This window comes from Entelurus aequoreus, linkage group LG01 (genome assembly GCF_033978785.1).
Source record: "Entelurus aequoreus isolate RoL-2023_Sb linkage group LG01, RoL_Eaeq_v1.1, whole genome shotgun sequence".
Classification (NCBI taxonomy): domain Eukaryota; kingdom Metazoa; phylum Chordata; class Actinopteri; order Syngnathiformes; family Syngnathidae; genus Entelurus; species Entelurus aequoreus.
This window is the reverse complement of record NC_084731.1, coordinates 93,623,804-93,635,947: the sequence shown is the minus strand read 5'-3', so window position 1 is coordinate 93,635,947 and position 12,144 is coordinate 93,623,804. Positions and strand designations below refer to the sequence as shown.

General features: G+C 42.7%; 1 protein-coding gene across 3 annotated transcripts in view; it reads left to right on the top strand.

The window, feature by feature from the left end:
• Positions 1-12,144, top strand: part of LOC133659689 (protein unc-80 homolog) — a 117,859-nt gene that overhangs the window by 19,008 nt on the left and 86,707 nt on the right. For all 3 annotated transcript variants that reach the window (XM_062062284.1, XM_062062293.1, XM_062062301.1), the window contains 8 exons: positions 630-973; positions 1,054-1,177; positions 1,248-1,312; positions 1,530-1,675; positions 8,562-8,835; positions 8,909-9,043; positions 10,424-10,640; positions 11,977-12,117. In XM_062062284.1, the coding sequence (XP_061918268.1) occupies positions 630-973; positions 1,054-1,177; positions 1,248-1,312; positions 1,530-1,675; positions 8,562-8,835; positions 8,909-9,043; positions 10,424-10,640; positions 11,977-12,117 (1,446 nt within the window). The remainder of the gene's footprint in view (positions 1-629; positions 974-1,053; positions 1,178-1,247; positions 1,313-1,529; positions 1,676-8,561; positions 8,836-8,908; positions 9,044-10,423; positions 10,641-11,976; positions 12,118-12,144) is intronic.

The following is a 12,144-nucleotide window of genomic DNA, read 5'->3' as shown; positions in this document are numbered from 1 at the left end:
GAAAAAAAACACACGCTGTGGCGACCGAGTAATAGACTGCATAAACGGGATGTGACGTTGAGGGCTCCGCCTCTCCAAAAATGGCCGTGCCCTAAGGCTTCCAGCGGCACACAAAATGAATGAAACAATCGTACATTGAACCAAGGTTGGCACACACAAAGGCACATTTGGCTCAATCTAGAAGTTTGTAAATCGAAAAGTTTGCAAATAGAGGGGTTTGTAAATCAAGGTTACACTGTATATGTAATGTTTAACATTAATTAAAAACTGATTAGTGATTTATTATACTTTTTCTTTTTTTTCTTCACCAAGTACCACCTCAGTAAACACTTGGCTTTTCAAGTATCACCATAATGACTAATATTAAAATACAGTAGCGTAGTAGGCCTAAATATTAATTAATAACAAGGCATAGGTTTTTTTAACAAGTATATTTAATATTTTTGGCCACATTACAGACAGTTTGAACAGTAAGAGTGTTTCAATATTTATTTATTAAGCATAATGTTTCTATTTTATTTTAAAAAACATACCGAGGAAATGTGATGCTGTAATTCAAGTAAAAACAAACAAAGTGCCATGTACGTCATTCTTTTTTAAATTAACTATTGACCGTTGACCTCTTCCAGGTCATCAAGACAAGCTGGGCGTGGCCGAGACCAAGCTGCTCCACACGCTGCACTGGATGCTGTTGGATGCCGCCCAGGAGTGCAACCACGAGCCCAGCTTGGGCCACGGCTGGTCGGCTGGCAGCAGTGGCGGCGCCGCCTTCCCTCAGCCCGTCGGAAACCAGGGCTCCTCTCCAGTCGCGCCCGGCTCCCGCTCCAGCTCCGCCTTAGGTGGGTCAGGCCCGCAGCACAGCGGTTCTCTCCTGGAAGAGGATGAGCACGCTTGCACCAAGTTGTTCTACAAGAGCATGGCCACCGTGGAGCTCTTTGTGTTCCTCTTCGCTCCACTCATCCACCGGATCAAGGTCTCTCCTTGCCCAACAACTACAAGTGTATCTATGTAACAAGAGCATCATACAAGCTAAACATGAAACATTTTGTGCAGGAGTCAGACTTGACTTTCCGCCTGGCCAGTGGGCTCATTATTTGGCAACCAATGTGGGAGCACCGCCAGCCTGATATCCCCGCCTTCACGGCCCTCATCAAACCGGTCCGAAACATCGTAACGGGTAACCATCTTTCTATTCCGGACATGAAAGAGTGATTGTGTTTGTTAATCAGGTTTGTTTGGTTCTCCAGCAAAGAGGAACTCTCCAGTGATCAACCAATGCAGCCCCTGTGGGACTGGAAACCCTGGTCCCTTGGTGAGTGTTTTTGCACAATCTGCTGCATGGGTCCCATGTTGATTCAATGTGTTCAGGCTGGACTCTTCCCCTCCCAACTGCAATGTTCTCCCGAGGGCTGGGATTCTGATATTCATTAACGCCTGGCATCCGGGAGCATTAATGTGGTTAGCCGGGGAAAGCCGTAGTCCTTAATCACTCACAACTGTCCATATCGGCCTTCCTGTGCCTTCCGCAGGGCTTTCAGGTGGTCTGCGAGGCCGGCCAGTCCGATTCCTCCTCCTCCCCTGCCACAGGCGAGCACAGCTGTCGCCGTGGTAACTCGGTAGAGAAAGGCGGACCTTCCCAGCAACCCCCAGCGATCAAAGGCCCATCCAAAAAAAAGTCAGTGCTCTTTAAATCCATAATAGAATGGTGTTTTTGTGTCTCCATCAGTACACTGGGGTCCTATTATGCAAAACCAACTTTTCCTACACTGCAAAAAATAGCTGTCAAAATATAGACCAGTTTTTAGGAAAAAAAATACCAAAAATGTGTGAAATCAAGTAGCTGTATGGATAGATCATTTTACTTAAGACTTCCTAAATTAAGATTTGTATATCTAGAAATTATCAGGACTTTTAAAATGGATTCAAGTATTTTATTCTGAAAACAAGCATTTTTCAAATTGCAATTCTTAAATTAAGCATCCTCGAGATGTTGCCGATAAATGCGTTAAAATGTGATATCGGAAATTATCGGTATCGGTTTTTTTATTGTCAGTATCGTTTTTTTGTCTTTTTTTTTATTTTTTATTAAATCCACATAAAAAACACAAGATACACTTACAATTAGTGCACCAACCCAAAAAACCTCCCTCCCCCATTTACACTCATTCACACTCATTCACACAAAAGGGTTGTTTCTTTCTGTTATTAATATTCTGGTTCCTACATTATATATCAATATATATCAATACAGTCTGCAAGGGATACAGTCCGTAAGCCCACATGATTGTGCGTGCTGCTGGTCCACTAATAATACTAACCTTTAACAGTTAATTTTACAAATTTTCATTAATTACTAGTTTCTATTTAACTGTTTTTATATTGTTTTACTTTCTTTTTTATTCAAGAAAATGTTTTAAATTTATTTATCTTATTTTATTTGATTCATTTTTTTAAAAAGTACCTTATCTTCACCATACCTGGTTGTCCAAATTAGGCATAATAATGTGTTAATTCCACGACTGTATATATCGGTTGATATCGGTATCGGTTGATATCGGTATCGGTAATCAAAGAGTTGGACAATATCGGCATATCGGCAAAAAGCCATTATCGGACATCCCTAATTTTAATAGTTATTTTCTCATTTTTAACATTTTTAAACTAGAAGAGAAACATATAATTATTCATGCTAAAATTAAGATTAGTCAGTGACTGAAAATAAGTAAATAAAACTAGGGACATTTCTAGAAATAGAATTTTAAATCGTGGCAAGTTGCAAATAATTTGCAGTGCACTTGTAGGTACTTGTTTATGTGTATTTTGGGTTGCATATAGTCCCGAAAATTGGAAAACAAACCACGGAGATATGATGGCGGAGATATTTATAAAACAATCTTGCCTTTTTTCCAAACTTGCTCCAAACGAGCCGTTTGGAATTCAGGACAATTGTGACATATTTTGCCTTAGTTACGTCAGCGGATATCTTCATGTATGGTAGAGGTTTCCCCAAAGAGCTTTGCGCGAGTCTGACGTTTTATCCAGTTGTAGTCCATAGTGCTTGTCAATAAGTTCCATCTTTTTCTCTATCCTCATTTTGTGGGGCACATTGGCTTGTACATGCACATGTATGCTAAAATCTAGACCTGGGCCGATATTCGTTAAGTCAATTAATCAAACAATAAATGAAAGTGAACTCGCTACCTTTAACAGCCTCGATAAATCGCCATGTGAATGCGCGTTTACGGGCTGCAAGAATGGTCACTCTTTGCATCGGTTTCGGCAGCTGTGGCCGTCTGTACTACATGCTCATAAACAGTAATGATGATAACCGCGGTAAAACTCCCGGCGGTTGGTATTACCGTATTACAAACCCCGTTTCCATATGAGTTGGGAAATTGTGTTAGATGTAAATATAAACGGAATACAATGATTTGCAAATCCTTTTCAACCCATATTCAATTGAATGCACTACAAAGACAAGATATTTGATGTTCAAACTCATATACTTTTTTTTTTTTTTGCAAATAATAATTAACTCAGAATTTCATGGCTGCAACACGTGCCAAAGTAGTTGGGAAAGGGCATGTTCACCACTGTGTTACATCATCTTTTCTTTTAACAACACTCAATAAATGATTGGGAACTTAATTGTTGAAGCTTTGAAAGTGGAAGTCTTTTCCATTCTTGTTTTATGTAGAGCTTCAGTCTTTGCTGTCGTATTTTACGCTTCATAATGCGCCATACATTTTCGATGGGAGACAGGTCTGGACTGCAGGCGGGCCAGGAAAGTACCCGCACTCTTTTTTTACGAAGCCACGCTGTTGTAGCACGTGCTGAATGTGGCTTGGCATTGTCTTGCTGAAATAAGCAGGGGCGTCCATGAAAAAGACGGCGCTTAGATGGCAGCATATGTTGTTCCAAAACCTGTATGTACCTTTCAGCATTAATGGTGCCTTCACAGATGTGTAAGTTACCCATGCCTTGGGCACTAATGCACCCCCATACCATCACAGATGCTGGCTTTTCAACTTTGCGTCAATAACAGTCTGGATGGTTCGCTTCCCCTTTGGTCCGGATGACACGATGTCGAATATTTCCAAAAACAATTTGAAATGTGGACTCGTCAGACCACAGAACACTTTTCCACTTTGCATGAGTCCATCTTAGATGATCTCGGGCCCAGAGAAGCCGGTGGCGTTTCTGGATGTTGTTGATAAATGGCTTTCGCTTTGCATAGTAGAGCTTTAACTTGCACTTACAGATGTAGCGACAAACTGTATTTAGTGACAGTGGTTTTCTGAAGTGTTCCTGAGCCCATGTGGTGATATCCTTTAGAGATTGATGTCGGTTTTTGATACAGTGCCGTCTGAGGGATCGAAGGTCACGGTCATTCAATGTTGGTTTCCGGCCATGCCGCTTACGTGGAGTGATTTCTCCAGATTCTCTGAACCTTTTGATGATATTATGGACCGTAGATGTTGAAATCCCTAAATTTCTTGCAATTGCACTTTGAGAAACGTTGTTCTTAAACTGTTTGACTATTTGCTCATGCAGTTGTGGAAAAAGGGGTGTACCTCGCCCCATCCTTTCTTGTGAAAGACTGAGCATTTTTTGGGAAGCTGTTTTTATACCCAATCATGGCACCCACTTGTTCCCAATTAGCCTGCACACCTGTCTTTGTAGCTTATTCAACTGAATATGGGTTGAAAATGATTTGCAAATCATTGTATTCCGTTTATATTTACATCTTACACAATTTCCCAACTCATATGGAAACAGGGTTTGTAAATTAAAATGATCGAAAAACCATCATTGATAACCACACATTGAAAAAATTATGGACCAACTAATGTTAGCTTGCTAGCTATCTTAAATGCTAACATAAAAACAAGAGACATTAATGTCTTTCCAAATTAAGAAACAGCATTGTGGCCATTTTTAATAAAAAGTAGCATATATGCCTGTCAGTAGACTTGATATGGAGGCGCCAAAAACTTCAACATGGCTGACGGGGTGGAGACGCAGTCAAAAGGGGGCTTGGCCTGTAGGAAGGCTTCAGCATGTAAATAAGACCCAAAAAACGGCACATTCTAAAGAGACAATCAGAAAGCGGCCTGAAAATGGTTTGTAACACATAATCTATGCAAAATGTTGACCAAAGAACCACCATCACGTGTTACGTAGACCACAAGGAAGTGTTTTAAATGTAAAAAAATCATAATATGACCCCTTTAAATAAATTGTGTTCTTTTGATATCATCTGCCTTACTCACTGATATTACACACAACCTTGTTTCATGCTTCAGTGTGTTGTTCATTCATGCAGTAAAACCCTGGTGTATGTTCCTTATTATTGCCGTCCAATGTTTTCATGATGAATGATTCCTCTGGGGGCAGCAGTGACCCGCATTGACCCCAAAGCCGGTGCCATCATTGCGCTGATGGCTGAACATTTAGCCCTGTGGTCGTGTCTGTGAAGCACACGGCTCGACCCTCTGGGCCACACGAAGACGAGTGTAATGCTGTCGCTTCGAGTAACTCCGTCCGCTTGTGTCGCACAGCCTCGTCTTGAGGGAGTATTTGCACATATAACTGGGGTAATTGTGCTGAAGTAACGCGCTGGCAGTGTTTCCTTCCTGGCTTGGTTTGGTCTGCCCGCAGCAAGTCTGGCAATGTCCAGGAATCCTTGCCAGACTTTGAGGTCAGTCTGTGTGTCTTTGGCAAAGGTTAGGCTGTCTTTTTTGGGCAGATAACGGCATCTGACATCATGATTATGCAAAATCATGCACAAAATAACATCTAGTGTCATTAACATTCATACTGTGGTACTGTGACTCAGCAGCAGTGGGCTTTAAACGTATTCCCTGCATAACAGAAGTGTGTGTGGGTGTTTTGTTAGCTCACAGCTGATTGGCTGTCATTCTGAGTAAGTAAAGATGAAAGTCAGCCTGAATATGTTCATACAATAAATAACTGAGTACACCCCATTATAACATTTCAGCTCCTCTGATTATTTCCGCTTAGTCATGTCGCTGCACCGCATAGCTTGCACACCTGCTGATGGGGAAGCAGTTTCCGTGGCAACCGCCATCCGCCGCTTCATTCCTCCCTCTGCCAGCATCTGAAGGGGGTTTGGCATGGCTGTCGTCACCCTGTCTCAATGGCGGCCTGACCCAACAGCGGCAGACAGCTGCTGGCTATACAGTGAAACATGACACAGCTGTATGCTCCCAAAGTGATTCATGTAGATATCGACCCTTTCTTCTTCACTCATTCATTGCAGCCGCCAAGATTAAATGCCTTCCTCCATCAATATGTTTCTACTGAGTGAGCAGCGCTCGATACACTGTGCAGCTCGCAAAATGCTGACCTTCGTCCAGACCTATTAGCAGTGGACTCACGTACACTGAAGCTCCTACTGCTGAAATATATTGCAATTGCTCTTTATGTCACTCTGATGTACAGCTGATTTTGTTTCATATGATGGCGTCATATAATTATCATGCAATTGCATGATACAGTGGTACCTTGCTTTTTGTTAGTAAACCATTCCAAAAGGTCAGACAAAAACCGAATCGTACAAAAAAACGAAGAACATTTTCCCTTTTGAAATGACATTCATCCAGACACCCAAAAATACCAGCACAAAACACATATTAAAGAGAACAGGTTATAGTTTTACATGCAGAAAACATTAAGGAATACGTATAAATGATGACTGAAATAGATACCTTTAACATAACTTTAGTGAAGAAGAAATATAGCATACGAAAAAACAGGCAATATGTGAAAAAAGGACATACAAGATGAGGGAATGTTGATGATCTTGGGTTGGGACTACTTATGACAAATAAAATCCTAAACTAAAAAAAAAAAAAAGAAAATCTTACAATTGTATAACACAATCTTATAAGAACATACAACAGGTCTATACAACTTGCAGCCTGCGGGCCACATCCGGCCCATTCTTCCAGCCTCATGCAGTCAGCTACGCAGAGATGTCTATAGCTGTGCATGGAAGAGTGGTGTAACAAGCGGTCCATCTCGGGTCTTAATTTGGGTCAGCTAACACCTGCTTCAGACTAGTACCTCTCCAGGGATTATCCGTGGGCACCTGGTACCTTCTTCAGGCAGACAGAGCAGAAAAGCGGCAGATCAACTGGTCTAAAAAGGGGTCTATTTAAAGGCTAAAGTATTAAATGAGTTTTAAGGCGGGACTTGAATCTTTTTATTGAGGTAGCATCTCTAACTGTTGCTGGTTGGGCTTTCCAGAGTACTGCGAAACGGGTGGAAAACACTCTAGCCTGCAGACTTTTTGAGGACTCTGGGGGTGACTAATAAGCCAACGTTTTTGTAACATAGATTTCGGGACGCAACAAAGGGTGCAATGCAATCAGCAAGATAAGATGGTGCCAAACTGTTTATTATTTTGCATGCAAGTAATAACATCTTAAAATTGCACTAAGTGTACCTAGAGCCAGTGATTAAACTTTCTTATCATAGTCAAATGTCGAGCAGCCACATATTGTACCAACTACAATCTTTTAATGCTGGACATGGGGACACCCCAAAATAGTACGCTATCAAGATGAGACGTAACACTGGTGGACAAATTGGGATGGATTTTGGCATTATAACGGAGATGAAAGAAGGCTGTTTGAGTAAAATTCTTAATGTGCAGCTCAAACAAAAGAATTGGGTCAAATATAATGCCGTCTAATAAAAGACATCGTCAATATTAAACACCCTTAATGCACAGCATATTCATCAAATTTACCTATTTGTTCACGCAACAATGAACAACTTTGTTTGTCTCCTTTTCTCTGTCTGCATTGCACTCACCGTGTCGTGTTTGTTCACAAGATGAGCACTGCTTACTACGAATGTTCAGACGTATTCAGCCCCTATGACAACTGGCGTACCACTGAGGGTACACATACCCACTTTGGAAAAATAGGTTAAATACATAAGATAAACAGGCATTTGCAGTCTTTGGCCGGAAGGGGAAAATTGGGACAAAAATAGCCCCATTGTCTTTATGCGTGCACCCAGCTTTAAATGCATTCAGGTGCATCATTTTTTGCCCTTTTGCCCATTTCCTGAACTTTATTTTTTTGTGTTTTGCGTGTGGATTTTGCTCTGTGTGAGCATGATTAAATACACTTTTTTTCCTGCAGGTCAGTTCTGGCTCCAGATCCTAGTGGTCCAGCACTAACAGAACATGACATATTTAGCCCCAGGGTGGGATATTTTGCAGTTATATGTGAAAAAAAAAAATCACAGCGACTTTATCAACAATGTGTGGGTTTTTTTTTTGGGGGGGCGACTCATTTCCGCTGAATTAAATGTTGGCCACATGATAACCGGGACGGTGTACAAAAACCGAATTGTACAAAGACAAGGTGTACAAAAACTAAGGTACCGCTGTATACAAACATTGTTTTGGCAGGTGAAAAGATAATGACATCAGAATATTGTTGTGTTTATGGCTTATTGTCTTAGAGGTGTTGTTGGAAATCCTCAAAAACAACCATTCATTCTTGACTGTCATTTTCCTCCAGGACATCAGCTCCGGCTGCTGTGCCAGCATCCCTGTCTCAGCGAGCTCGTTACGCCACCTATTTTGATGTTGCGGTGCTGCGTTGCCTTCTGCAGCCCCACTGGACAGAGGAGGGGGTGCACTGGGCCTTGATGTATTACCGCCAACGCCTGAGACAGATTCTGGAAGAAAGGCCCGAACGGGCCCCTGAACCACTGGTTGCTCCTCTGTCGCGGCCACGCAGCAGTTCCATGGTGGCTGCCACCCCTTCCCTGGTCAACACCCATAAAACCCAGGTGACAGTCTTAAGATCAGTCAGATTTGTTGTTTTTATTCCATAAGCATAGTTAATGTATTTGCTTTTGATAGGACATGAGTTTGAAATGCAACGAGGAGGGAAAATCTCTGAGCACTGAGACGTTCACTAAGGTTTCACTTACCAGCCTTCGTCGCCAAGCAGTGCCAGACCTTTCGTCTGACCTTGGCATGAACATCTTCAAGAAGGTCAGCCTAACTGATTTGATTAATATATGTAAAGATAAGACGATAGGCTTAAAGGCCTACTGATATGAAAATGTTTTATTTAAACGGGAATAGCAGATCCATTCTATGTGTCATACTTGATCATTTCGCGATATTGCCATATTTTTGCTGAAAGGATTTAGTATAGAATGACGACGATAAAGTTCGCAACTTTTGGTCGCTGATAAAAAAAAGCCTTGCCTATACCGGAAGTAGCGTGACGTCACAGGAGGAAGGATTCCTCAAAATTCCCCGTTGTTTACAATGGAGCGAGAGAGATTCGGACCGCGAAAGCGACGATTACCCCATTAATTTGAGCGAGGATGAAAGATTCGTGGATGAGGAACGTTAGAGTGAAGGACTAGAGTGTAGTGCAGGGTGTATCTTTTTTCGCTCTGACCGTAACTTAGGTACAAGCTGGCTCATTGGATTCCACACTCTCTCCTTTTTCTAATGTGGATCACGGATTTGTATTTTAAACCACCTCGGATACTATATCCTCTTGAAAATGAGAGTCGAGAACGCGAAATGGGCATTCACAGTGACTTTTATCTCCACGACAATACATCGGTAAAGCTCTTTAGCTACGGAGCTAACGTGATAGCATCAGGCTCAAATGCAGATAGAAACAAAATTTTAAAAAACCCTGACTGGAAGGATAGACAGAAGATCAACAATACTATTAAACCATGAATATGTAAATACACGGTTAATAATTTCCAGCTTGGCAAAGCTTAACAATTGAAGCTAACTTAGCTACGGAGCGGCGGCGGGCGTTGTAGCTTTCGACGACACCCCGGCCGCCATCAGAGTCGGCAAGAAACATATATTTCCCCAAAGTTACGTACGTGACATGCACATAGCGACACGCACGTACGGGCAAGTGATCAAATGTTTTGAAGCCAAAGCTGTACTCACGGTAGTGCGTCTGCTATCCAGCTCAAACACAACACAACCTACTGGTTGTGTTGCTGTAGTCCGCCGCTAATAAACCGATCGCACCTACAACTTTCTTCTTTGCAGTCTCCATTGTCCATTAAACAAATTGCAAAAGATTCACCAACACAGATGTCCAGAATACTGTGGAATTTTTCGATGAAAACAGAGCAGTTTGTATGGTGACACATTGGGTCCGAATACTTCCGTTGCCGTCGTGACGTCACGCGCATACGTCATCATACATAGACGTTTTCAAGCGGAAGTTTCCCGGGAAATTTCAAATTGCACTTTATAAGTTAACCTGGCTGTATTGGCATGTGTTGCAATGTTAAGATTTCATCATTGATATATAAACTATCAGACTGCGTGGTCGGTAGTAGTGGCTTCCAGTAGGCCTTTAAATGAGAAGTTAATTTCTTTCAGTTCAAGAATAGGCGTGAGGATCGGGAGAGAAAGGGATCCATCCCCTTCCATCACACAGGGAAGAAACGCCAGCGTCGTATGGGTGTCCCTTTCTTGCTCCATGATGACCACCTCGATGTCTCACCCACCCGCAGTGCATTCTCCTTTGGGAGCTTCTCCGGCCTGGGAGATGATCGACGTGCACTGGACCGTGGGGGATGGCAGGCCACAATTATGGGTAGGCAGATTACTCTTAATATTCAGAATGGGAACGGCGTGGCTCGGTTGGGAGAGCGGTTCGTTCGATCCCCGGCTTCCACTATCGTAGTCAAGTCCGTTGTGTCCGTGGGCAGTGTGTGAATGTGTGTGTGAATGGGTGAATGTGGAAATGGTGTCAAAGCGCTTTGAGTAGCTTAAAGGTAGAAATGCGCGATACAAGTATAACCCATAAGATATGGAAACCCCATTTGGCAACACAGTGGCTTAATGATTAACATGTCTGCCTCACATTCAGGAGATCTGGCTTAGAATCAATCAATCGATCAATGTTTACTTATATAGCCCTAAATCACAAGTGTCTCAAAGGGCTGCACAAGCCACAACGACATCCTCGGCTCAGATCCCACATCAGGGCAAGGAAAAACACAACCCAATGGGACAATGAGAAACCTTGGAGGGGACCGCAGATGTGGGGACCCCCCATGGGGGACCGGTGCAATGGATGTCGAGTGGATCTAGCATAATATTGTGAGAGTCCAGTCCATAGTGGATCTAACATAATATTGAGAGTCCAGTCCATAGTGGGGCCAGCAGGAGACCATCCCGAGCGGAGACAGGTCAGCAGCGCAGAGACGTCCTCAACCGATGCACAGACGAGCGGTCCACCCCGGGTCCAGACTTTGGACAGCCAGAGCTTCATCCGTGGCCACCGAACCTGTGCCCCCCCTCCACGAAGGAGAGGGGGGCAGAGCAGAAAAGAAACGGCAGATCAACTGGTCTAAAAGGGGGGTCTATTTAAAGGCTAGAGTATACAAATGAGTTTTAAGATGGGACTTAAATTCTTCTACTGAGGTAGCATCTCTAACTGTTACCGGGAGGGCATTCCATAGTACTGGAGCCCGAATAGAAAACGCTCTATAGCCCGCAAACTTTTTTTGAGCTCTGGGAGTCACTAATAAGCCGGAGTTCTTTGAACGCAGATTTCTTGCCGGGACATATGGTACAATACAATCAGCAAGATAGGATGGAGCTAGACCGTGTAGTATTTTATACGTAAGTAGTAAAACCTTAAAGTCACATCTTAAGTGCACAGGAAGCCAGTGCAGGTATAGGTGTAATATGATCAAACTTTCTTGTTCTTGTCAAAAGTCTTGTCAAATCTCTGTTGGAACGTCTCTGTGTGGAGTTTCCACCACTGTTCCAAACACACGCATGTCAGGCTAATAGAAGACTCTAAATTTGGCTCCAGCTCACCTGTAACCCTAATGAGGACAAGTTGTATCGAAAATGAATGGATAAAATAAAGTAGAGGTAGATTAATTCTTTCCATATCGAATAATAATAATCTGTCACAGGTAAATTCACACGTCGGGGAAGCACAGACACAGCCGCAGATGCCGACAGTCTGAGCACCAAGCATTCGCATTCCCACCACTCACTACTCAGAGACATGCCCGACCACTCCAACAGCCACAGTGACAACACTGTTAGAGAGGGTAAGAGAGGCTTGTTTCAAGCACTCA